General features: G+C 39.5%; 1 protein-coding gene across 3 annotated transcripts; it reads right to left on the reverse strand.

The window, feature by feature from the left end:
* Positions 1–1,052: 1,052 nt before the first annotated feature.
* On the reverse strand, positions 1,053–27,763 carry PAIP1 (poly(A) binding protein interacting protein 1). 3 transcript variants are annotated; one of them, XM_051643075.1, is made up of 12 exons: positions 27,489–27,763; positions 26,304–26,426; positions 22,330–22,511; positions 17,345–17,533; positions 13,706–13,818; positions 10,325–10,436; positions 8,880–9,005; positions 7,118–7,224; positions 6,237–6,354; positions 6,048–6,102; positions 4,631–4,724; positions 1,053–2,471 (listed from the first exon to the last, which is right to left on the reverse strand). In XM_051643075.1, exons 2-12 carry the CDS (start codon positions 26,332–26,334, stop codon positions 2,378–2,380), a joined length of 1,221 nt encoding a protein of 406 aa, XP_051499035.1. In that variant the 5' UTR covers positions 26,335–26,426; positions 27,489–27,763; the 3' UTR covers positions 1,053–2,377. The 3 variants fall into 3 exon arrangements, with proteins under 3 accessions (XP_051499035.1, XP_051499036.1, XP_051499034.1); XM_051643076.1 differs by having other exon boundaries at positions 27,485–27,763; XM_051643074.1 differs by lacking the exons at positions 26,304–26,426; positions 27,489–27,763 and adding an exon at positions 23,740–24,119.
* Between the last annotated feature and the right edge of the window lie 66 nt (positions 27,764–27,829).

Genomic DNA, 27,829 nt, shown 5'->3' on the forward strand with positions numbered 1-27,829 from the left:
CGGCCTTGCTATCTATCTAATCTGTCTATCTATCTATCTATCTATCTATCTATCTATCTATCTATCTATCTATCTATCTATCTATCTATCTATCTATCTATCTATCTATCTATCTATCTATCTAATCTATCTATCTATCTAATCTATCTATCTAATCTATCAATCTATCTAATCTATCAATCTATCTAATCTATCTGTCTGTCTGCTGGAAACCTCTGTTGCTGCACTTGACATTTATAAATGCTAAAGTTCAGGGTAAAGAGTCTTGGAACCCCTCAAGGCTCATCTCTACCACCCGCAGCAGTATGGCTGGGTAAAAGCAGGCAGACAAGCAGCACACAGCGACTCTGGCTGTTTGAAACCCGCTGCTGGCTTTTGCCCTCTCGCGTCTCATTCCGCCATCACCAGTTTGTATCAGACTCCTCTAATTTTTCAGTATTCCTGGTGGAGAACAACGTTTACTTGATCTGAACCGTTTCATATATACCATTCCTAACTCCCGGCATTTTTTGCATGGTTTGGATGACTTGGCGTCTGTCTTACTTGCATGTAAGACAAGTCATTTCCACAAGCTGACTATACATCTGGATGCACTGCAAAAGATGAAAGAACAAGACATGCAAAGCAGAGTCCCTTGCAGACACCATTACTTTCCTGTAATGCATACATGAATGCTTGTTCCATGGGACTCCCAAGATTTGAGTATGTTTTCTCACAAGACATCTGCTTGTAAAGTCAGCAGGACGTTTGACTTATACTTGGATCAAAAGTTTTGTATGAGAAAGATATTCAATATTAGAGAATGTGTGTATGAAAATTATCTAACTGAATTACCACTTTTATAGTTTCTGGATTTTAGTCCAGAGACTTTGAAATGCTAATACAGTTTTATGACCATATTGCCCTTCGATAAATTTTATTTTTTCCAATGAGTATTATAAGCTAACACTCTGCAACTGTGTACTTAAAAAAAAAGGAGTGTTAGGTGAAGGGGAGACAGAATTAGGACCAAAAAAATATATATATTTTTTTAAAGCAAAGAGACAAGGTGGTGAAATTGTACCAAAGGAAACAAAGCTAGTTAATTTTTATTTTCCAAAACTCCAACCTAAATAAGTATGTTAAATAAACATCCAGAAAACAGTCAGTGCTCACTCCATTAGCAGATGCACAAGTTGTCTAGCCAAAGAAAAGTGAAATATTAACAGAATTATTTACATGCATATTTACAACGTGTTCTTTACAGTAGATAACTTTTGGGAAATATTTTAATGCCTTTTTGGTAAGGAGTTCAATTCAGTCTAAGCAGTAATGGATAACAGGGAACAGTACAGCTGAGTTTGGCAGCAACAACAATGGAGTATCCTAGGAAAACTAACATGATTATATGGGGGTCAAAAAAGAGCAGTTGGCTACACAATGTTAACGTTTATGAAATATATGAATTTACTCCAACTACAAAATTAAATCAAACAACATAAAATTAGAAGAATGGAGAAAGTTACAAGGGTTGCCAGAAAATTAGACACGTTAAGATACATTCAAATAAAAAACCCCAAAACAACAAAACCAACCACGGCACATACTCTTGAGAAGCATGGGTTAAAATTTAACTATATTCATACAGTCTTGAAGAACACAAAAAATTAAAGGATGGGTTTGCTTGTAAAAGTTGAATATAAGTTTATCTGGACCAAGGACCTTGAAAGCACCTGACTTCCAAAATACTGCTTGCTTTTTCACATAACAATATATAACGTATGTATTCCAGGAAAAAAAAGTCCTCACCTTACCTCATCTGTAAGGGTTTTGGAAGAGTAAGAAAAAGGAAATAAACAAAAAAAAACCATCCACACAAAACAAAACCTTCACAACTACTACTTGATTGTGATCTACAGAAAAAATTTTCTTATTTGGCTCATACTCTCATTAGCAAAAAAAATTAAATATCAAATACCAAGTATCTTGTACATGGTAAGAACAACAAGTATATCCCCAATATATGCTAAAACAAGCAAGCAAACAATTAAATTCAGATCAAGTTATTCTTCTCCTTTCTCCCTCAAGGGAAATCTTATGGGACAGTTCCTCATTACATTTTAATTTCAATTATTATAACTTTAAAATAATTTTTATTGCAGCCAAAACATTGTTCATATACCTGTACATAAAATAAACTATGATATATACACAACATTTTAAGTTACAGGGCATAAGTTTACAATTTTTGGCAGATTCTGCTAAACAAAAAGGAAGTTGTGTAACTTTAGTACTTGGAGAAACTCAAGTTCCTTATTGTGGTACAAATATTTTTTATCCCCATGTATTATAACCATACCTAAACTGGTTTAATAAACTAACATTAATGTATAACATCTCACTCTTTTCTCTTATGTTCTGATTCTAGACAGAATTTTTCATATGCTTCTTCAATTTCTGGATCCATCCCATCATCAAGGTCATCGAAATATCTAAAAAACAAACACACAAAAGACGTTAAATTTTCATGGAGTTTATCAGAAAAATTTATGAAGACATCGAGAATAAACCACAGCTTTATAAAAAGCAGTTAACTATGACATTTTCTTAAAGGGCATCAAGAGGAAGAAAATAATGGGTACTAGGAAAACAAATAAACAGAACCTGGAACAGCACAGAAATGGCCGAATAGCCACAGTTTTTATCACCATTTTAGATCATCTTACACTGTCCAGTCTAAAAGACAGAAATAGTTCCTGAAATGATAGAAAATGCAATAATGCAGCTCAAGCCTTTCAAAATTTAATAATGTAGCTGTACTGATCCATCAGCAAAAAACTATTAGCATATCAGCATAATTTTTGGTTGGTCAACATCCTAGTTCAAATAATGCATCACCTGTCTTGGTTGCACAGTAGTCAATGAGTATATTCATACTGAAAACCTGCATTCCAGTTTTCTGATACATGAAAGAAGGCAACCTTAACTCACCTTCCTATTCATCTGCATTTTATTACATTATATTATATGGTAACCAGACTTTCAGTAAAGATCTGTCTTATTTAGGTCACAGAAAAGACTGGATCACCTAAATTATACGAAGCATTTCAGAGTGGAGACTACTTTAGAGTTTCAAATTAAAGCTGAGAAGTTATGGGAATCACTTCAGCTTTCTCTCTCCACACAGTTATTGAGAAATCACTTGTATGTTTCATGTTTTCTCTAGGTCCACCTTCAGTGTTCATCACTGTGAACTAGGGCAATGGAGTTATAACTTGAACATCATAGTGTACACAATTCTAAGCAGCCTTAAATAAAGCCCAAACAGTCAGCAGCTATTGACTCTCAATAGCATTGACTGCATTAATTTCAGGAGCTCCGTTTATTATCTTTTGTGCTTTAGCTTCCATCAAGGGAATCAGGATGCCTTGTCTGCACAGAAGCCATAAATGCTATGTTTCACACAAAATCACAGTAAGTGACACAGAATAGTATAAGGCAAGTATTTTTTCCTCAGTATTGTGCACAGAAGAAGCCGCCTACATTTTTATTTTATTTGTTCCTCCTTTCTTACAGAAGTGTAGATTTGAGAAGGTACTCAATGTAAAACCCCTTTTCCCTGATGGCAGTCATGAGAAATAGCTGACAGAGGATCAGGATACATTGGACCATTTCTATTCAGGCTTTTCTTAAGCCTTCGACAAAGAAGGTTCCACAGTCAGCTTTGCATGAAGTTTAATTCGGTCTTCCATGTCACTCTTCAGGCTTGCTGTGTTTTTTAACTGCTGTCTCCACTTTGCATTTAATTTGTGGTTAAAGCAGAGGTTCACATGGGTATTTTTTTCCCCTCAGAATGAGCTTGTTGATTCCTGATGACAACAGTAATTATATTCCAAAGTCCTTGCCACTCCCCTCAGCTAGGCACCACTGAAAGTTTTCTAATTTACGAACAAAAATACGAATCCAGACCAGCTCCCTCATCACATGTAAAGACAACACTGGAAATGCTTCTAGCTATCCAATAATGATCTGAAAGCCCACCATCAACCAGCTGAGTAAGCTCAGAGCAATTTATTTTAGACTGTATTTCTTTAACTGGTTTCCTATTAAATGCTTATAAACCAGTGGCAGACTACATTCCTATTTCTTGCTTCCACCTTTGTCATTAGGTTGCTTTTCTTGTTCTGCAGGAATACTGAACAGCCATTTAATTGAGGGAATACTGCTTACCCCGAGGAGAGGAATTTAGTGACCTTCTCTCTCAGCATGGCTGAAAATTTCGTAGTCATCTCTAGTTGGGAACTGTATGCACATTAGCCAAATTAATTCAGGTTGCCTCACCACCAGCACTTGAAGGTCTGGTCCTTTGTTTTGCTTGCATTATATTTTTTTCTAAATGCAGAAGACAGTATGTTTGCATATGTGCATAAATATTGGAAATTTATTTACCTTACTCATTTCTGTAAACATAAAATTTGTTTCAAACCTGTGTGGTAACAAACCAACTTACACCTCAATAAATTCAACTCTTCCACTGTAGAGCTAAGTAATATTGATATCATCTAGTTTCATTTTGTCAAGATTGGATTCATAAGTCTGCAGTAAAAATACCTAGTATTAAAAAAAGCTATCAGACAAAAAGAAAACATACGGATCTCCAGCTCCTGGTAAATCTGTTCCATTTTCTTCATAATCTGGAAACAAATCTTCTCTTTCAAGAAGCTCTTGGTATTTTTCTTGGTAATCTGACAAAAATGAGATGGAGTAATATATAAGACTAGTATTCTAAATTAACATAACATCTACAGTTTGAAAATAGCCCATTTAATGAAACAATCAATGACATGAAAGAAAGTACAGAAAAAAATCCTGCTACACTATTTTGTCAGGACATCAGTTGCTCTAATAATGATACCTGTCTTCCCAGAGAACAGCAAAGGTAGTCACAGATGTCTTTACCTCAAATGATGTCATGACACACTGTGCTCAGAATTTAGAAAGCAAAAGAAACCAAGGAAGAAACACACCCTTTTGCTATACTAACAATGGACTAAAAAAATAAAACGTGAAGATTTTCTGACCTCCTGGAGAGATTAACTGGCTGAGGACTACAGCACAAATTCTTCTGAACAGTATGAACTGAGGTTAGGGAGGGATTTGCTGGAAAGCAATTCTGAGGAGAAGGACCTGGGAGTCCTGGTAGAGAGTAAATTATCCATGAGCCAGCAATGTGCCCTTGCTGCCAAGAGGGCCAGTGGAATCCTGGGGTGCATAAGGAACAGTGTGGCCAGTAGGTTGAGAGGTCATTCTCCCCCTCTACTCCGCCCTAGTGAGGCCACACCTGGAATACTCCATCCAGTTCTGGGCGCCCCAGTTCAAGAGAGACAGGAAGCTACTGGAGAGAGTCCAGCAGAGGACAACAAAGACAACTTGGGGATTGGAGCATCTCCCTCATGAGGAAAGGTTGAGAGAGCTGAGACTCTTTAGCCTGGAGCAGAGAAGGCTGCGGGAAGACCTTATCAATGCCTACAAGTATCTAAGGGGTGGGTGCAAGGAGGATGGAGCCAGACTCTTTTCAGCAGTTCCCAGTGACAGGATGAGGGGCAATGGGCACAAGCTGGAACACAGGATTTTCCATTTAAATATGAGGAAACACTTCATTACAGTGAGGGAGACAGAGCACTGGAACAGGCTGCCCAGGGAGGTTGTGGAGTCTCCTTCTCTGGAGATACTCAAGGCCTGCCTGCATGCAGCCCTGAGTAATGTGCTCTGGGCAATCCTGCTCTAGTAGAGGAGATGGACTAGGTGATCTCTAGAAGTCCCTTCCAACTCTGACATTTCTGTGATTCCATGAAATACATATTGTCCATTTAAAACATTTCCTTCCTTTTAATACAGATAAAGGCATGTGTTACATAAAGCCAGGAATTCAGGCATGATTTTGTTTTTTAAGATGCACGAGCTTCAGACACCTGAAGAACAACTTTTTTGTGCTTCAACAGGACATAAAATTAATGACAATTTTTAAAGAAGATTGAGAAGACAAGTATACTAAGCTTGTGACATACCTGGATCTGCTGCAGTGAACGGAACACCATCAGAAGTATAAAATGTCGGCTCATTCTAAGAAGAAAGTTATACAACATGTTATAGACATTCAGAGAGACATATGTTTGTAGTTTTCAGCAATATGATTGTCTTTGAATCAAATGAAATTCACATTAAATTAAGGAACTGAAGTGCGTGTACATTCTTACCATAAAATAGTTTGGGTCATTTTCAGGGGTAGCTTCTGTAGTAGGAGAAGTTCCATGAACTCTACCCCAGTTACTTGATCGCAATTCTACTAGTTTTAGAAGCATGTGTTTCACATCTCTGAAATAAAGGGAAGCACTACAAAAGTTAGCATGTTTTGTAGTAAGCAAGAAGTTTGGCTTCTTTTATCTTTCAAATAGTAGTTAAACTGCCTCCCCCTGCCCAGGCTCTAGAAAGGACAAAATGTGGCCTAGTCTGCAGAGAAGTGAGTTAATTCCCCACGCTCCCTCAATTCTAAATGCTTTATTTGTTAATTATCAGATACTCATTCTCTCCGTTTCCTCTGTGGTGAGGATCCCATATAAAACAGAAATTGCAATAGTTTTTTATAAAGATACCAAACCTACAGCACTAGTTAAGGAACAAAGCCTCCTTCCATATGATAAGAGATAAGGTGTCTGAACCCTCTGTAGGTTTTAGTAAGTTTGCAAGAAGCTGAGGATTAAGTACAGCAGAACCAGATAACCTCATGCATGCTGTTGATTATGAGCTGAGAAGCAGAATACAGTAGCCAACCACTGATTTTTTCTCCAGATTTCAGGACAGCCCTGCCAAGAAAGTATGCTTTCCAGAAAAAAGAAACAACAAACCATATTCCATTTTGCCTTCACATCTTGAATGATTTGTATATATTAAATACTGTTATGTCCTCAATTGAAAAGTATTTCTTTTTTCACATAGTAATTGACACAAATATCACCTGACTTTTCATAAATAAAAGCTTTTAAGATAATGTTTTGGACATGTGCATTATTCTTGAAGATTCTTCTGGGTTTCTGTTTAATATAAAGACAAAACACTGCACATAAGTTTATCTTCTCACCTGCTACAGTTTGCATCCAACACAACGTTTTTAATTCTCTGAATCACTTCCTCCATATCATTCTTTCCTTTTTCTTTCCAGGCATCTTCTAAAACTGAGCCTGTCAACTAAAGGTAAGGGATAAGGTGTTTTTTTGTTTTGGTTTGTTTTTTTTTTAAAAATAAGATTACAGAAATTTAACAAACTGTCACCAGAACAGATTCTGTAACAATTCATAACATTTGTTTGAGAACATGAAGGCTGAAGCTCCCAATTGCCTTCAATTTTTTGTTCAACAGATTAGTAGACCTTGTAAATAATTTATTTTAGACTCCAGACAGTGTAGTAGCTCTATGTCCAATGTTTATGCTACATAGAAGTTAACAGCAATTCCTGATATACTCAGCATAAATATGCCATGATCCAAAATTCTTGGAATGGCAGATGACTACTATAAAAAGCAACTACCTTAGCACTTGTCTGGTATTCCCAGCTTTCTACTGCGGTCCTACCTTGATCCTAGGTAATTAGGTAATAGCACAAAGAAGGTTTAATTAAAAATAAACATATTGGAAAGCAAACGTTTAGATGAAAAAACCTTTATCTAACACTACATTAAACTGAAAAGACAACAGGAGACACTGCTTCAATAGTGAAACCAAGGTTTCATGAAGTAGCCCAGCCTAGCTACAGACGTACTCAAACATTTTTAGGCATTGTAAGTCATCAGAAAACACTTGGATTAGGAAAAAAAGAAATCCCTGTTCTGTAACGCCTTTTAGATTTATAAATGTGTCATAAAATAATTTACATCACTGTCTTTTATTTTAGAATGGATGCTGTGAAGCCAAATAAATATTCCAGGAACATCCACAAAAATAGTAAGACCTCCATCTTCTTTGGAGATTAATTATAAAAAACAGCAGCACTGGAAAGCTTCCTCATCTGTCTTTCTGAAAGGTCTTCCAGTGGGTCTTGCCTCAGGGAAGCACTTGAAACATAAGGACTGACCACAGGATTGAATGTGCTTGTTGAACACAACCTCACACTTGCTATGAAGCAGCATACCAAAACAAGCTGCCAGAATTGGAATACAAGATAGAAGAGTCTGAAAAATAGTGGAGTGGGAAGAAGGGGGAAGAATGAGGAGAAACACAACCAACCACAAAAAAATGGAAACAAAACCCCCCAAAATGGTGTTTAGCTTTTGACCTTAATTCCTAAAACAAACATGGTCCCAGTGAAGATAAAAGTTTCTTCTTCAACAGAGGCCAAGAATTTTTTTAAGAAAAACTTCAGGGCAAATGTTTATTTTCATCAGGAAACAGAAATACATACATATATGTCTACAGTAGTAAAGATGCACCGTGAAACAACTGATATCAAGAACCTTTTGCTACAAAAAATGGTAGACCCTAAATGCCAAGCGTCCTTCGGAACAGAGAATATCCCCAAAATCCCACAATTCACTCAAGCTGGTTGCAGTTTTCTCCCACACCAGAAGCAACAAAAGACCTGAATGGACTGCTGACTCCTTTGTGCCTTGGCTTCAGTTCTACTGCTTTTCTATGTACACTTGTATTTTACTTGTAGAGTAGCATGTTACTTTTTCGTGGCTCAATTTCATAATAGTACTAAGGAAAAAAAATAAAATACCTCTTGGGCTGCTAATGATGTAATTCATAAAACCCTATAAACAATTCCTCATTTGCAGTTTCCCCCAGTGGTCCCAAAGGTAAGGAGGTTAAAAACCATGATTTTTTTTCTTTGAAAACTGTCTCACCTTCAGCAGTTTCACAGCACATATCAAATTACTGTCCACAGGATTGGAGAAGAGTGCATTTAGTAATTCTCGAAGGCCTTCTTGAAGTATTTCTGCTCTTGTTACCTGTCCCTTAGTTCCTTTAATCTGCAAAACATATATTAAAAAAAAACATTTTAAAAGATAAGCTTTATTAATTAATGTAGTCATGTATTTTCTCTTGAATGCTGTATGATTCGGTTTCAACATAGTGATTAGCAATGATCTGGTGATAGCAAAATTGAGTTTAGTTATAAATTGAAATTTAGTTATAAGAACATGTCAAATACTGTAGCTATTTTAGAAATAGACTTTAAGCAATATCCTTACAATTCTAACTTACATATGTAACAACACATGCCTAGCATTTTGTTTCTTTGTTAAGAAATTGCTAAGAAAAGCTATCATTTTGCCTGCCAAATGGTCCACAAAATCCCAAATTCTCAGAACCCCATGCTCTTTCCCATACTACATTTTGTGTTTTCTACAGCTGTAGTGGCTTATTTTAGAAGGCATTCTTTATGTATTAAAGACATTACCGAAAAATGGCTTAAAAATAAATGGTATACATAGAACTGGATGACTCCCTCTCCCCCAAAGACTTTGCAGATCTTCCTTTTTCATTCTAGCAAGTGAAAAGCGGATTTCAAGGCTGACTTATGAATAGAAATGGAAGAATCAGAGAATTATTTTATTTCCTCATGCCAGCAGAAAATTTCATAGTGTCTGCTTAAATCAAACCATTGAAATAATCAATTAAAAAGATATATTTATACAGCAGTTACTGAACGTACTGAACTCACAGTGTAATAAAAGTAGTTTTTTGTGTACATAGACTTTTCTGTACATGCTATATTTTTTATCATGTCATTGATATAAAATACCAACCTAAATACAAGATTTCATGCTTCATGCATAAGACAAGGACTCAATTTACAGAAGAAATACCTTTAAAGATCTGCATTAATTGCTCAATTTGAGGACTTCCACACCTTCCTCAAGGGTTTCATAATAGTGGCTTAGTGGCTGAGCACTGATTTACATGGGTTATTGTACCTGATCTACTTCTCCAAGGTCTTAACATTTCCTGTGTTGGGTAAGTATAGTCATCTGGTGGATTTTCCCAGACAAAAAAAAAAACCTAAACAACAGCTTCATTCCAAAGGTGGTTTGTGGTTGGTTCTTTCTATGAATTCTTGCAGATTTAAAAATATTTAGATAATTTTCATTTAATTATCTTGTTCTTTTTTGCTTATCTGTTTCTTGGACACACAGTAAACTGAAACTGTTCTACGGTTCTTTTACTTTATTCCCATTTTCCTTTACAAAACCACCTCAAATTGTACTCTATTTCACTGTTTACCTAAACATAACAAAAAATTAATAAAAACAATCAGGAACAACCTGATGTCCATCTTTCTTTTTACCTCTAGGTTCAGGTAAAGTTCGGCTAAGAACAGCACAAAGGCATGAAATTGTTTTCGAGTAGTCTCATCTCCTTTGGTGGCTTCATCTCTGTTTTCATACTCTGTCCGACACCTGTAAACATTGAAAGAGAACCGTATCATCTGCTGACATCCCAACATACATAACATGCTACTTATTTAACAGAATGCTGAGAACTCATGAACTGCATTAGAACTGTTAAATGCTGAATGCTGGGAAGTATGATTTGTGAAGGAAGTGAGAGGACTTCAGAAAGACAGATTTGTGTCCTTTTAGAGGAATACATATTACTACAGTAGTATGTTTTTGAGCACTGAGATATATGAGGTAGCAAAATGAAGTAAACCAAATCACAACATGTAAAAATTAAAAGACATTTACACCATTTATGTATTAGAAGATCCATCATGGAAGTTTAATACAGGCAGCCAAACCACAGAAATAAAAAGATACACTCTGAAAGATGTTTTCCCCCCTTAAGGAACTGCCCACATTGTCTTAGCCTTTACACTTAATTCAATAAATTCTTCATCTCACCATTTAAGAGACAGTGAAGCATAAATCATGACAGCAAGCTGAGTGGTGTGGCTGATACTCTAGAGTGAAGGGTGGCCACATCCAGAGGGACCTTGACAGCTGGAGAGATGGGCCCATATGAACAGCATGAAGTTCAATAAGGCCAAGTGCAAGGACCTGCACATGGGTAAGGGAAATTTCAAGCATGGATACAGGTGGGGTGATGAGTGGATCAAAAGCAGCCCCGAGCAAAAGGACCTGGGTGTACTGGGGGATGGAAAACTGAGTATGAGCTGGCAATGTGTGCTCACAGTCCAGAACGCAAACTGTATCATGGGCTGCATCAAAAACATGACCAGCAGGTTGAGGGAGGTGACTCTCCCCATCTACTCTGCTCTGCTGAGACCCCACCTGAAGTCTGCATCCAGCTCTGGAGTCCTCAGCACAGGAAAGACATCGACCTGCTTGAGAAGGTCCAGAGGAGGGCCACAAAAGTGATCAGAGGCATAGAACAACTCTCCTATGAGGAAAGGCTGAGAGAGTTGGAGCTGTTCAGCCTGGAGAAGAGAAGGCTCCGGGGAGACTTATAGTGGCCTTTCATACAGTACTTAACGGGGGCCTACAGGAAAGATAGGGAGGGACTCTTTATCAGAGAGTACAGCAATAAGAGGAAGGGTAAGGGTTTTAAGCTGAAAGAGAATGTAGATTTAGATAACATATATAGGAAGAAATTCTATCCTGTGAGGGTGGTGAGACACTGGAACACGTTGCCCAGAGAAGCTGTGGATGCCCTCTCCCTGAAAGTGTTTAAGCCCAGGTTGTATGGGGCTTTGAGCAACCTGATCTAGTGGGAGGTGTCCCTGCCAATGGCAGGGGGTTGGAGCTAGATGATCTTTAAGGTCTCTTCCAATCCAAGCCATTCCATGGTTCTATGATGCTATAACTTAGATATAAATACAGAGAATTACATGGCAGTGTAACCATGGCAATTTAAGTGGGTCAATCACTGCCAAAAAATATACAGCAGTTCAAGAACAGAATTAAAAAATATTTGAGATGAAGGAAAAGCCAGACAACTTCTAATGTATTCTCAATCCAGATACAACGGAGAAACTGAAAAATGTGAGATGAAATATAAAATTTAAGGTAGAAACTTGGGCTGAGAAACAGAAGAGGAGCCTGCTGTGACTATATTTTTAGGTTGTTTATTCACCCTCTACCCTCCCAATTTCATGCATATTTGCAATAAAAACATAAGCAACTTTAAACGCAGGGGGCTAAAATGAATGTTACCTATTGAGTTAGCTTTAAAAACCAGGAATCCGATAATCCAACATCAGCAGGGATTTCCTTCACATTCAAGTAACAAACAGTTGACAAAACAGAAGATAAAAGTGGTAATTTTGAGTGCAAACAAGACTCATCTGCTTTGGTTCAAGGGAAAAAAGAAATGTTTTCAGTTTCTCCATAAGGTTCCACTCACAATAAAAGATCATCAGAATATACATGCTTTTGCTCCTAAACATAGGTGGACTACATGAAAATTTTTAAATAAGAAAGCCTGAAGCTTAGAAAGCTGGAAGTCCTAAAGTAAAAAAGGCCAATTTCTGAAGAATTCTGAGGTTTTAAAGTGTCCTGGTTTTGCTGGGACAGAATTATAAAATAATTTTTCTGTTCAGAGAAACTGCAGTTTTGAGACTGCAGAGTCCAATTCTGTGAGAACAAAAGAGATAGGATGTGTTGTTTTCATTTATACCAAGCTCTGGTTTGCAGGTTTCCGCAGTGACCAAGGTCAGGGGTAGTACTGAACCACGCAGGTGCAGTGGGCTAGGAGGGGTGCAGCCCAGGCAGCTGACCTGAGGTGGCCAACCCAAGTACTCCACACCATAAACATCACCCTCACTACTTATCAGGACGTTTGCGGGGCTATTTACTCCTGTGCCAAGGCTGCTTTCCCAAGAGGGTTCTGTCTGTCTCGCCTGCCATCCCACACCTGAGGCCTCCTCCTCTGCCTGCTGTGACCGTCGCCTTCTAGCTGGAGCTGCTGTGATGGCAGCCTCGGCTTCAGCCTGCACTGCTGGAAGTGCACAGCTCGTCACTGCTGTCTGGAGCTGAGTATAACTTTGTATCTTGTATTAGTACTGGGGTTAGCATTAGCTCATTATTGTTATGCTACTAAATCCATTTGCATTTCAGCTCAGGGGTCTCCCTCATCCCCCTTCTTGGGTGGGGTCAGGTGATAGAACAACTATCTAAACTGTGACATGAAGTACTACTTCAAATGTCATGCAGTAAGATTTAAAAGGAAATATATGCATTTAGAGAATGCATTATTTTTGTAAACTACAAAGTCTAATTATTTTTAAACTGTAAGCTCCCAGAATTCTGTAGTAACTGAAACTTGAAGAAATGTATCTTTCTGGATTTTATGCATCTACTTCATAAATATAAAATCATTTAGCCAACCAATAAATAAACCTTACACAGCAACTGCAGCTGGAAAACTAATTAAAGAAAAAAACTACAATGAAATAAGTCCTGGCAAGAGTCAAAGGACAAGGACAGTATGTTTTTAATTGACTAACTTTCAAATTTACCCTGTAATCTGGGATAATTTATAGGTAAGTCTGTTCAAAAGAGCCTACAGAAGTCTGATGGAATCTATCTTCCTATTTAAAAATACAGGTATTTGATATCCAGTATGTACCTATACCTTTATAATCCTCAATTTAAACTTTTATTTTAAATATATAACTATTTGCATGCAACATTAAGAGTTACATACAAAATAGGAAGACATGTAACCTGAGAAAGTGACAGGCTTAAAATGATGTGCTGATACTCACCTTTGAAGTAACAACTGCCGGAAGTTCCCACTTTGTGGACTAATGGTTAGATGGTGAGATAGGTAGTTACACAGTCGTGCTCCCATGTAGGAAAAATTTGGGACAGATGTGGCCTTCCAAAATAGAAGTGGAAGAATATATTACTCGTAAAATTCATGATCAGACTATCACAAAATACCTTTAAAAGCTCTTCAAAAACTGTTTAACAATAGTTGATTAGACAAATTAAGCATTACTTAAAATTAAGTATTACTATTTAATGTTAATTTTTGTATCTTATCAACAGTTTGCTGTATGCATTTCAGCACTCATAAAGCTCATTATATTGTGATTTTGTGGTTTTAAGAAAACAAACACAATTATGCCATGTGCCCTCAGCTCTACTTCTCCATTGTGACCTACATCAAAGTGTGTCTTGCAAACCAGTCACTTACAAACTGTTTATTCAAAAAATCAATAGTGGACATTAATACACTTTTTGAAGGAGCAATGAGTACATTAAAACAAAATAGTAAAAGACATCGCTTTCATTCAGTCTAGGAGTTATTTATCCCAGAATCTATTTTTGGCAACAGTGAATGCAAAGGGAAAAAGTACAAGAACATGGCAAGTAAAGACAAATACTTTGTCCTGTACATGCTCCAGCAATCTGCACAATAGCAAACTCCTGATTCAGAGGTCACAACTGTATCATTACAGCTAATAGTTCTTGACAGGCCATTTTTTCTGAAACAACTCCTGTTACTGTTGAATATTTACACTTTTATAATGTAAAAACATATGGCAACAATGAAATTCCAAAGCATACATTATAAACAATTTGAAAAATATTTTGCTTTAAATCTGATACTTCAGGATTTCAGAGGTGGGAAAAAAGTAATTGGGAATTCAAAAGCGTCTACATTCAAACTCTCACAGACTGTAACACAACATCCCCTTATTTTGGCAATTTATTACTATTACCCTCTTTTGAACCCTCTTCTAAAAACACAGAATTTAAGATTATTTTTCAGATACAGCTTCAGTGAGAAGAGGTTCTGGTGTAAATACCCCCAACACCTCTACCAAAAATTAAACAGGGATACAAAGAATTCATTAAACAACCCTATGGCTTTATCATCTTTGCACATTCTTTTTAAATCTTAATCATCTAGCAGCACTATAGATGTGCTTGCATGCTTCTAGTTCTAACATGTCTGAAAAAGCACCTTGCTTTTTGCATGTCATTCTAATTACCTTCTACAAGCAGTCATAAGTATGCACTCAATTTAACTGAACTATGTGTATAAAGTCACTGGAAAAAATTGAAGTGTTTGGAAGATAGAATAAGTTTAAGTAATTAAGACAAACAGAATAGAGTTTCCAGTAACAGGCATGTGAAACAGTTAACAAGCTTTTTGGTGCTTGCTCTTATCAGCTGTTTGGACTAGAAGAGGTACTCCTCTTTTTTACAAGGCAGAATACATCACTTAAATTGCACTTCTCTTTCCTAAAAAGCCCAAAACAAAACAAACAAAAGCCAAAGACAGACACACAAATTCTTCAAAAGTCACCTCTATTTTTTAGTCATTATTTTTCTAACTACTTGGTCTGTATTTGTGGTTGCATCAAACACTGAAGCAACTAAATTTTAGGTATTATGACTTGGCATAGCAAACAGAGAGAAAAAAACCCCAAACCCCAACACCTTACATCATCGTAACAACCAATCTTTACAGTGCTGTATCATCTTCCCTAAAATTACTGCTGCTGGTAATCCCAGTTTATCTCCAACTCAAAAAAGTCACAACCTAAACAGGAAGGCTAATCTAACAATACACACCTTGAGAAATTTTAGTTATTCTAACAGCAACTATCTAACTATACAATAGTCAAGATTCTTAAACTACGAAGTCAGTGTTCACCTTCTGGAAAACAAGAAAACTGGCACTTTACTCTGTCCAGAGATACAAATGGATCAGGAAGCACAAGGGGAAGTATATAATTATCACTTAGAGACAGGCTAAGTTATCTGACACAGAGATGAAGGGAGGACTGAACTGGACTTGGGTTTCCTTTATTTTAGTCTTTTTTCTTCATTTAACATCTGCTAGTAAATCTGCTCAGTTGGGCTAAATTAACATCACTGAAGCAGATGCATTTCAGCAATTTTAATTGTTTTGTGATAAGCCAGGAAACACAAATACTTGAGCCTCTGCTCAAGACAGAATAGCAGGCACAAGTGATGGTACACTTGAACACCATCCTATGCTGACATAAAACAAAACTCAAATTGAGTGCTTCTGGAGATCAGCACAGCTTTTTTTATGTTAAGTTTTATTTTTCACATCATTTCAGACTGGTATGACTCAGTGCTTCTCAGTTAAGCAAGGTACAGCCCACCCTAACACTGGACTTATTTTTAAATAGGGGGAGGCAACATTAAAATCATTAAATTAGAGTCCATGTATTTAACATATATAAAGTTTAAAAAGGGGTAATTTCCTCTTTTTTTCTTCCAGTAAAGTTCTATGGAATATGTTAATCTTTTTAAAACTATCTTCTAGGTGTTTGAATAAAGGATGGGAAAATGATGCTGTCAAAAACAGCATAGATAATCTTAACATCTAACTAGACTGTTCTGAATTAAATGTGCATAATTTAAACCTGGAGCAATTCTGTATGGTAAGAAACTCCAGTCTCTACGTTTCTGTACCATGATGAACCAGTCATGCATCTTCTACATACCCCAGATTATGTTGCAGTAAAATGACTCTGTGAATATCTGCACTTAAGAAGATTATAAAAGTTTGCATTCTTCAAGGTAGAATTTGAAAGCATCCAACCAGGAAAGTGAGACACCCAGTGTAATAAATAGCAAGTGCAAGTGTGACTTCATTCTCTGTAACAAGCCCAAAAAGCAGAAACAGCAGCTCATTTGCTAAGCAACACGTATTTAGGCTGTTCTTTCTAATGGCTTTCCCAATTAGTACAGAGTTCAGCCCAAGGTCTCTGTCCTCATTTCCACTGCCATCAATGGGACAGGACCTATTTACCAGCAAATGAGCTCTCCTTTCTTCCAACTAGGCTGTTCTGAAATAGGTATATTACAAATCAAGAACATAGTCTGTCAGTAAAGGAAAATTTCCCAAAGGTTGATTTGTACAGTAGGAATAAAATTATTATTTTAAAATACAAAGGAATCAAAAGTTACCTACTTTTTTTTTTGCAACACAGAATAAAAATGTACAACTCTAACATTGCTTTGAGTTTCTTCAGCCTCTGCTACGTAAATACAGGAATTAAAATGTAACTCCTTTAATTAACGTGCTGTAATTTGAACTCTAGTATGTGAACCAGGAGATCCAAATACTCAACAAAGAAACTGAGTAAATCGGGGAAATTTATCAACCATGCTGGTATCCCACATTTGAGCTACCATGTCAATTTATGGAGGAAAATCTGTCCCTATGTGTTTCAGTGTAAAAAGAAAATTTCCAACCATCACAACACCATGTAGATACAATTACATAGCAAACAGTACCGATATGTGTATCTTGGACACTAACAAGAGGCATAACATACACTAACATAAGTGCCTAACGTAAGACACTAACAAAGGCATAATATCCTTATTATAAGACAGAATACATAGGATACCTGTTGATAGACGAGTTCGACAAGTTCTTGCAAAGCTTCATCTGCAGTGACCCAGCCATTCAGTGCTTCAGCAAATTGCTCTATTTCAGTTTCAAAACAACCTGGTTGCTCGGTAAGGTGATTTAGGAAGTCTTGTACATATTCTGCCAAAGTCAGATAGCCATCATATCTATCGTCAAAGGGAGAATCCTATAGCAGTGAAAGAATATACCAGCTATTTAAAAAGGAACCCCAAATTATGTTACTACATTTACCAACTCCAAAGTAACCATACAGCCCTTTGTCTTGGCTCTCTGCATCCTTGATAGTGATCTTTACTAAACAGTTCACTTCAATATTTTTAGAGAGCATAAACCTCAACACATCAGAAAGCTCCAGTAGTCCTATAATCTCAAGAACAAGGTAACACGTTTTTATAAGGAATAGAGCTTCCCAGCAAAACCCATCAAAATACAGATTAAAAAGAAATCAGTTGGACAAGTTTGGTGCAAGATTAACTAAGAAAGTAATAAGTAAAGATATCTCTTCAGGGGAAGAAAGAGTTTTTGAAAAGCTGCCCAGCAGAAAGGCACCTGAGGGTGTCGGTCAACAGCAGCTGAATATGAGCCAACAGTGTGCCCAGGTGGCCAAGGAGGCCAACAGCATCCTGGCTTGTATCAGAAAGTTTGGCCAGAAGGACTAAGACAGTGACTGCCCCCCTGTACTCGGCACTGGTATGGCTGCACCTCAAATGCTGTGTTCAGTTTTGGGCCCCTCACTATAAGAAGGACAATGAGGTGCTGGAGCGATTCCAGAGAAGGGCAACAAAAGCTGAAGAAGAGCCTGGACAACAAGTCTTATGAGGAGCAACTGAAGGAACTGGGGTTGTTTATCCTGGAGAAAAGGAGGCTGAGGTGAGACCTTATTGCTCTCTACAACTGCCTGAAAGAAGGCTGTTGCAAGGTGGGGGTTGGTCTCTTCTCCTTAGTAACAAGCAACAGGACAAGAGGAAATGGACTGAAGTTGTGCCAGGGGAGGTTTACACTGGATGTGAGAAGAAACTTCACTGAAAGGTTAATTAAACACTGTAGCAGGCTGCCCAGGGAGGTGAATGAGTCACCATCTCTGGAGGTGTTTAAAAGATGCGTAGATGTGATGCGCAAGGACGTGGTTTAAGCACTGGACTTGGCAGAATTAGGTTAATGGCTGGACTTGGTGATCTTAAAGGTCTTTCCCAACCAAAATGATTCTGTGATTATGTTAAGAACAGAACGACCAAACTCCAGAGCTATTTACGCTCTAGTTGATGAACCAGAAGGCTGCTAATTTTGTCCATTTAAAAATTAATGTGTGCAACAGTATCTAAAGTAAACAGTGTTCTGGATTATTATAATGTTGATATATGATAATAGCAAAGGACACAGCATACTTTTGTAATAACACAGTACCAACAACCGACTCTGTCAAACTACACACAAGACTGTGAAAAGCATCTGATAGACATATCAGAAGCCCAAGCAGAAGCCTGAAGAGTGACTGCTAAAGACTTATAATTAGCAATTCAATACATAAGTGTAACATACAAAATACCAAAATTCTTAACTGATGTACTATTTAACAAGAAAAAGGTTTAATATGTATCTACTAAAATGAAAAACTGAGCTAAAAATGAAAAAACCCCACTTTATTTAGTGGACATAAATACACTGATAAAACTTCTAATTATATTCCCCATCTCCCTATCACCCTCTCTAATGAGGGGATGTTGTTTACTTTCTGTCTTCAAAATTATTCAGTCTCTTCTCTACTGTGAAGTAACATTGATCTGTGAAAGATTTTTATCTGGGTATGAACTGTGGAGAAAGACTGATATGCATTGCTAAAAACAAGCACTGACATTAATTTCATAACCTGTGTGTGGGGAAAAAAAGGCACAATTTCCAAAATTTTTCAAAGACCTTTTATCATAAAGGTATAGAACTTAAGGTAACAGAGGACACATCAATTTAGTAAAAGAAAAACTAGAAAGATTTGCTATGAGGTTTAATTAAGAACATTTACCCAGCGATAACACTGAAGACAAAGTTACTTAATGTTGCCTATCAGAAATAGGAAAAAAACATAGGTTACAGAAATGGTGACAAGTTGTTACTACTCGTAAGGATTAAGCCTTCAACAACATGATTCAAGTTGGTTTTGGTTTGAGCTGGGGATTGGAGCAGACAAACTTCCAACCTGAAGTGTTCTACAGTTCTAATGGTTTGGAGTGTATAAAGCGAAAGAACGAATGCTAAGAGGCCTCTGTGTAACTTGCTAAATATTCTGTTTCTCCAAAGGACATCAACTTTTAGTAGGCAACTTTAAATAGCTCAGTAAAAGTTCTGTACAAAGAAGTTAAACTATTAAACTATTTTGTTCCACAGAACCATGACATTATTGTGCAACAACTGGAGCTTAATCACATACAGCTGAACTAGCATCTCTCCAAAAAACCTGTTTGAAAATTCTCCAGCCACATTGCAGGGAATGCAGTTGCTGCAGCTGCAGCTAAAATCAGCTTCTTTTTCTGACAGCCATGAAGCTGCTAGGAGATCCTTACTCAGGAGAGGGAATTTTCTTCCTCTCATATTCACCTGGTAAGAATTCAGTCTTGGAGGATAATGTCCTTGTTTTGGAAGAGGCCCCAGTACTATTGGTATAGAGGTGTCCCAGTATTTATGCTCCTCTTCCCATTTTGGAATTAAGAGGCTAAACCCTGTACCACGTTCATCTACCTGTACTACATATGGAACTCCAAAGTCAGCCTAGGTTTTAGTAACTATGACAGGGAATGTATGAAATGGGAGAGAAAAATGAGTAATTCAAATATTACAATAATATTGTATATTGGTAAATTATTAAATATTTAATATTCTAAAAGCTTATGAAATTGAACCCCATAACTTCTGCTCATAAACCACTTCTGTTTCTCATTGGCAGATTTTAAGATTTAATGAGAAGACAACACCATGTACCGAGTCAACTAAGGGAAAACAAAGCAGATCCCTTGATTATTTTTAAACACCATTTGGCCAACAGGAGGCTGTAAGTTTACACATTCATTATTGATTCATTATTCAAAGCCAAGAAAATCAACCAGTATGCCTTGTGTGCTGTGCCCCTTAAACTATCTTCATGGGTAACTGATAGTTTTGAATATCAGAGCTGGAGATTAACAGATTAATCTAATAATCGAATGTTATATATGGACACACATAGTAATTACAATAATGTAATTACAAGAATTTACACCACAATAATGTACAACCAAACAATAAATCAACACTTATTTCTAAAACAATTAATGCTTAATAGCAAAACCACTGTGTATTTTATATGAAAAATCACAAGTTTTCTGATCTTGAAATTTCAGGGAACATCCTAAATGAAAGCTAAAAAGTATTAATGTTAAGTGTGCAAAACAGAAGTTTTAAACACTTTGTTTTGATTCAAGTTTTAAAAATCATGGTCAAATCACCTGTGCTATTGTAGAGTGCGCTAAATTTCTCATTTTTATTGCAATTTTATGAAATTATTTCCACCATTAAAGTAAAAACAAAAACAGAAAACTCAACTTTTTAACAGTGAGGGACTGAAGTCTGATACTTCAGAATGCCTGAGGTTTTGCTAGCTTTCTAAGAGGTATTTTTATTAACAGATGAATCACTTATTTCGTAGCATATTCCTACAACATAGCAACCAGGAACTCCCACATGCTTGTGTGTTTTTGCAAAATAGCTGAAAAGCAACGCTGCTGGCTGCAAAGCTTTGTAATTTTAAGTATGCATGATGTATGCTATTCCAAATGGCGGCTTTTTTTTGGTCTTGAAACTGAAATCCTTTATTTACAGAAAACTTGTATCATGTATGGGGGCAAAGTAGTGACTTTTCACCTAGATTATCTATTCACTGAAGCATGTTTGTGTTCTGATTTTGTTAACAGTTGTATTCTGTCTATAAGCTTGCTTTATTGAGGACAGTAATACTATTCATTAAGCTGGCAAAGCTGGTAACATCAATTTTACTGATGAGGAACCATCAAATCCCCATATTTAGAATTCAGAGAAAGTATTTTTTTAGAAGTTATTAAAAGTCTATTTGTTTCAGTATAATTCTTTTTTAATCACTTGATTGTATTGTAGAAGTAATTGTTTCTACCTGTTAATGTACAGTACTAGAGTTTGGCTGCTTGCACTAACAAAGAGTTCACACAGCTCTTCCCTGGAGTAGATTTACTGAAGCAGTAACATGGAAGACAATTGAGTAGAAAATAAAATTCACCAACTTTTATCACATGATGCACCTATCATATTGATCTGAGATCACCCTTAGTCTGGCTGCAAATACATTGTGTATTAGGTGTGCGGGTCAGGAATGAGCCTAACCCTACTTTTTTTGCCCTTTAGTGATACAGTACCACTGAAGGAATTAAAAGACACATGATGGCACACTGAGTTAGGACTCATAGTCATTCATACCCATGGCACAGTAAATTTTGGAAACGTAAAGCCTCCTAAAAAACTTCAAGGTTTCTCCCACACTTGCTTCAAAAATCTGTGAAATGTGCATAAAAGTGCAGCTAAGCCTTTACTTAAAATTGCAGTGTAGATTTAACTACAACAGAAGTGTAGTCACCAAGAAGCTTATTCTGATGTTGGATGTAATCAATGCTTGGTGTGATCAGGAAGGAGTGTGGTTATCTGCAGCAAGCTTTAGTACAACGTGTCACGTTAAAGGCTCTCACGTACACCGTAATATTCAACAATTATCACTTGACATTCTGACTGTGACTCTGGAGGATATAATCAGAATTTTTGGAATCTCTTCAACAAATGCATCATTTAAGTTATCTGATAGAAATACAAATATATCTGATAATGTAATATTATATAATACATACATAATATATCTATAAGTAAATGTTGAATATCAGTAAATTCGCATATACTAAAAAAAGAAATACTCACTGTGAAGTTCTGATTGAAGTTCTGGCTGTATCCTGGTGGATAAAACTCAGGTGCTTTAACAGACAGCTTTGACGTTACCACAGGAGCCACAGCCACCCGAGGTTCAGCCATTTCTGGTCCAGAATCAGGAACTGAAGCTTTATCTTGTGATCCAGTTGAAATTCCTGTCTGTTGCAGGTGTTCTGAAAATTTTTTGTTAACAGCTTTTCTTAAAAAACATTAAACTAGTATGTATTCACACAGAATACATAATTTTTGGACTTAAAATATACTTTTGCTATAAATGCACTTTCAAGTGCACATTAAATATGTATTTTTTACAGTTTTTCTTAAATATGGGTAAGGTTTTCACTTTAGTCAGTGCTAGATATCTTTCTACATCACAGAAACTTAACTAAATGTTTATGTGAAGGTGACCAAAAAAAAAAAAAAGGAAGAAAAAGAACAGAAAAGCAGCTCTCTCCTCTCCCATGAAAAAATATTTTCTGGAAGAGCTAACCTAAGAAACTGGTAAATCTGCTTGTGGTATGCTTGCTCTTCTTGTGGATTTTTCATGTATTTTGGATACCAGTGCAAGATTTGGAAGGTCAATAAGTGGCACAACAAACGGGGGACATAATTAAATTTTAACAACATTTTTAATTCTCACTTAGCTATCACTTTCATGCACCATTTGTCAAAAAAATACAATGAAACAGTGTTTTTAAATCCGTATTTTCCCACATTTTGAAAAGGTATTTTTAGAGATTAGCTCAAAAGTTTATTGAAAACATGCCTACGTGAAAAAGCTAACCAACAAACAATGCTTTGTGTTACTGCTGGGTTCGGTTTATTTTTTGGCAAACCTTTAGGCTGCAGCTGAGGAGTTCTTTAGTAAGTAGAAGGCTGAGACCATCCGCGGTCAGATTAACGGATGGATAAAACACACAGACAGACAAGAGGGCACAGAAAGGGGGGAAACAAAGAGGCGCTGCGAATGACTGCAACACTACATCACAGGTTTACCTGGGCACAGGACCACAGCCCAGAAACATCACCTCTCTTCTGATAAAAAGGCGCAGGTGGCCCTACGCGGCTCATCACCCAGGAGAGCCCGGCAGGTGCCCGGGATGCGCAGAGCGCTGACCTCCGGCCTGCGGACACCTCTCAGCCCCCGGCTGCGGGGGCGGCAACGAGGGCGCGTTCCCGGGGCCAGGCCGGAAGGAGGTGGGGGGGGAAGCCCCGCGACTCCAGGCTCAGCAGGACGACAAAGCGGGGGAGGGGAAGGGGGGAGGCAGTCGGAGTGGCAAGTAAATCGGGAGCAGGATGGTGCGGGGAAACGTGAGAAGCGCGGCAGGCTTGGGGGGGCTGCTCCAGCCAGCGGGGGCCCGCGGCGGGGCGGGGAGGGGGCCGCGGCCCGGCGGCCTGTACCTGCGTTTCCGGTGCACAGCGGCGCCGTCTTCGGAGGCCGCAATGGCTCCTGCTGCGGGAAGAGGCCGCCCGTTTGGTGCTGCTGCTGCCCCTCGGCCGCGCTGCGGGAACCGCTGCCCCCGAGGCGGGCCCCGCCGCCGCCCTCCGCCGAGCGCCCGCCGGTGGGGGCAGCGCGGCCCCGGCCTCGGCCGGCGCCCGGAGCGCGGTCGAAACTGTCCGACATGGTCAGGCCGGGGCGGCTCAAGCGCTCATGGGAGAGCGGCGGGGCCGGGCCGGGCAGGGCAGGGCAGGGCCGGGCGGGGGGTGGCCGGGGCCGGGGGGCTGGCGCAGCGCTGCCGCGGGGCCCGCCTGGCCGCGCCCCGGGCCCGCTTCACTTTCAGTTTCACCCCCGCGCGCTCCGCCGCGATGGTCGCGGCTGGGGGCGGCCCCGGGAGCGCCCCCTGGCGGCTCGGCCGCGCCCGTCGCCATAGCAACCCGCGCGCCGGGCCCGGCGGCGGCGGGGGGAGCCGGGGAGCGGGGCCGGCCGGGCCCGCCCGGCCCAGCCTCTCGCCCTCGCTGCGGGCCCCGTCGCCGGCCTCACGGCCTCGGCACCGCGGAGCCAACACCTCCCCCCCCCCCCCCCCCGCGACGCCCCACCGCGGGCTCGGCTCCCAGCGCGGGGCTGGTCTGTGTCAGCAGCCCGTCCCCGGGGCGGCGGGACACAGCCGCACCACGCCTTCCTCGAAAAGACCCCGAAGCTCGGGAACGGCCTGTTCCACAGTAACAACGCTCTTGAGATTGCTTCCCCGCAGGAACAAATGGCGTCAGGTGACCACAACAGGGCTTCGGAGGAGACCTGCAGCACCCCACCGCCCTCAGCTTAATACAGCCATTTTCAACAAGAACAGGGCTTGTGTAGCAAAGCTGCAGGCTGAACTCCTCAATCTGAGCCAAAAAAGTTAAGCCTCCAACCTGACAACATTGCTCTACTTTTAGGGCTGTCTAATACAACTGTGTTTGTTCAGAATAACGTATTTTTATGTCTGATCTATGCATGACAACAAATACTCTTTCGATTTTTTTTTTTTTCTTTTTTAACCCACAGCTAAAACTTGCCAACAGTGTGGCAACACTGCCAACAGCAACAAGCGATAGAACAAGAGGAAATGGCCTCACGTTGTGTCAGGGGAGGTTTAGGTAGGGTATTAGGAAAAATTTCTTCACTAAAAGGGTTGTCAAGCATTGAAATGGGCTGCCCTGGGAAGCGGTTGAGTCACCATCCCTGTATTCACTTAAAAGATCTGTAAATGTGGTGCTCAGGGATGTGGTTTAGTGGTGGACTTGGCCGTGCTGGGTTAACAGTTGGGCTTGTTAACTGCCCATGTAATGCATTTTTACTAATATTGCATTAATTGCATCTGATTCAAGTCCTACGTCCCACTCACAAACTTAATTCACCTATTTTTGTTAAAACTGCAGCCCAGAGCCTTGCTCTCCTTGCTTTGCCAACTCCATAGCACCGTTCTGCTTTCCTGATGAGGAAGGTGACTGAACCGAGGGGCACCCAGAGCACACCTCAGCTGATGCTGCTGGGGATGCCAGCGAGTTGTCCCCCCAAGCCTGTGCCAGCCTCGTCACCTGCTCCTGACACAGCCCACGTCGAAGGCTGGTGTGGTGTTGAGTCAAACTCAGCCCATCACTCATGAGCACAAAGTACACAAGTGTGTAGGAAACATTAAAAAATCTTAATGGCACTGCCTTGTGTATAAAAAAAATACCTGATTGTATTGTAAAATGGTGCCTTTAGGAGTTATGTTCCTGTTTGGTTTATTATTACATTTTACCATTTTTAATTGTTAATGGAGAGGGGTAGCGTGTAAAACATTTGTTGCTTCCCCAAGGCATGAATCAAGCTGAGTTTTGGTGAGAGATAAAGAGTTGGCCAGACGGTAAAGGTGACATAGTTAAAATTAATTAGGCTCATGGGAAACCTGTTCCTAGGCAACCGTTCCTGAAAGTGAAGACTGGTGAACAAACAAATCTATGCTCTGCAACTGAAATGAGAGCAAATGTAGGGGATTTTGAGGAATCCTAAAAAAAAAATAAAAAAAATCAGACTTCCCTTGGGCAAACAATTGCAAAACTAAATTTACGCGACATGGCCAGACTTTTAAAGAGCACAAATTAGCTGGTAAAATATCTACATTAAAAATACTCAGTGTTCTTGTGTCATTTTAGCTCCAGCCTATGTTTTAATCTCTAGTCACATCTGTAGACTTCACATTACTAGGAGGAGGATGAAAAGCTTACACTAATGTGAAAAAGGAAGTTAAGATTCGTAGTCACTGGTCTCAGGATCCTGAGGTTTTAAGAAACCCATCGTTAAATCCTGGCATCACTTTTTAATATGCCAGTGTTTCCAGAAAGCAAATATATTTCTTTCGTGTATACAACTATGAGGAATTAAATGCTTCTAGGTGTCATTACTGAACCACACAACTCTTCACCTTTGGTCATAAATGTGGATTCTTTTGACTTAGCAGATGTTCTGTATTATCTTAATGTAATGATTGGCAACTACTTACGGTTTAGAGTGGAATGTGATCCCAGATCCATCTTTTCATTACAGATGCAGTACTGAAGTGTGCATGAGAGCAGCTGTGTTTGACACAGCTGGGAACCCAATTTCTCTTCCCCAATGTAGACACCTAAAATAAAAAATAATTAAAAAAAAGATCTTTCAGGCAGTTCAATCTAAAATTACAATCCCCAAATACTACCTGCAATAGCTAATCACTTTAAACAAGGCCTAAAATTCTTCTTGGAATGTTCTGGCCTAGGTAGCTGAAGTCCTGTCAATTACTTTAATCCTCTGAGACCAAACAGGAGAAAACCTTAGATGACTAAGCTAGTAAGACATATCCTAAGCACCCAATGGCTGGATTAAAACTTTAACCAAATGCAGTTATAACCACTTATAAATATCCCCCAGAGTTACCTGCTTTGTCCTAAGCACATTACCTAATAGTCTAAAAACATGCCTGCACTGCCTGCTGCTGAGAAGCCACAAACTGCAACTTTGTCACTATTCAGAACACAAGCATTTTTTAATGTATTTTTTTTTTCTTTTTACACTGGCAACATCTTCCTAGTCAGAAAAAGAGAAGACTGGTTCTAGCTTTTCAAACTGAGTCTGTTATTAATAACTGGAATTGCGCTGATCCCCCTGTCATACCAATGAGGCATATTCTGCACCAGTCAATGGTTATGGAGATCGAGGCACATAATTCTCAGCCATAATTCTAAACAGAACCTTTCCCACAGGTTTATTGAAAAGCACAGTAGTCACCTGAACTAGGAGTAGGGTATCCTATCACTCTGAGACTCGTATTTTCAGTGCTCAGTTTCCAGGCGTAACTCCTCAGCTGTGAGACGCGAAGCTGTGTGACACCTCCGGCACCCCGCAATTTACACAGATGTCAGTAAGTGATTAAATGGAGGCTAACACATACCTAGCAACTACCGTTTGTGTGAAACAAGACAACGCACACAGGCACTGGCCAGCGTGGCAAGCTGTCCTCTGTAACCTTGCCTCTTTAAAATAGCGCGTCCTCTTCATACATTGCTTAAACGGTTCCCAAAATTCCTCTTTTCCTCTCATCCTTCAGTATGGCATCTACCGCTCCAAGTCCAAAAGGCAGACAGGCCAGACCAGCGCTTTATTACACATTCCAAGAAAGAACAGCAATAATAAAGAAGATACCACCTACACGCCGTGGGACCAGCACGCTTCAGGGAGCCTCTTCAGACACAGCCGGCCCCGACCTTGGCCTCGCTCGCCCCGCGGGCTGGCGGCCCGCCACGCCGCAGGGACCAGGGCGCCAGCCGCCCGCTCCTGCCCGCGCCCCGCACCTCGGGCCTTCCCGACGGCTTGAGCCCCGGCGGGGGCACCACCCGGCGCCGCTCCCCTCGGGCAGCCGCTGCCGGGGCGCGGGGCGGGAACCACCGGCCCTTCCCGGGAGCGCCGCTCGCCCGGCCCTGCGCGCGCCGGCCAGGGAAGCGCGGGCACGCGCGCCAGCCGCCGCGTGACCGAGGCTCTCCTCCCCGCCCC

Source organism: Apus apus, chromosome Z (genome assembly GCF_020740795.1).
Source record: "Apus apus isolate bApuApu2 chromosome Z, bApuApu2.pri.cur, whole genome shotgun sequence".
In the NCBI taxonomy this organism is placed as follows: Eukaryota; Metazoa; Chordata; class Aves; order Apodiformes; family Apodidae; genus Apus; species Apus apus.

Excerpts from the sequence above, each read along its gene's own strand:
- PAIP1 (XM_051643074.1), bottom strand. The coding sequence starts at position 23,962 with ATGTCGGACAGTTTCGACCGCGCTCCGGGCGCCGGCCGAGGCCGGGGC. Across the intron at positions 10,437-13,705 it reads CGGCAGTTGTTACTTCAAAG|GTGTCGGACAGAGTATGAAA; the intron begins GTGAGTATCAGC and ends CAATGTTTACAG. Across the intron at positions 6,355-7,117 it reads TTGGATGCAAACTGTAGCAG|AGATGTGAAACACATGCTTC; the intron begins GTGAGAAGATAA and ends CCTTTATTTCAG.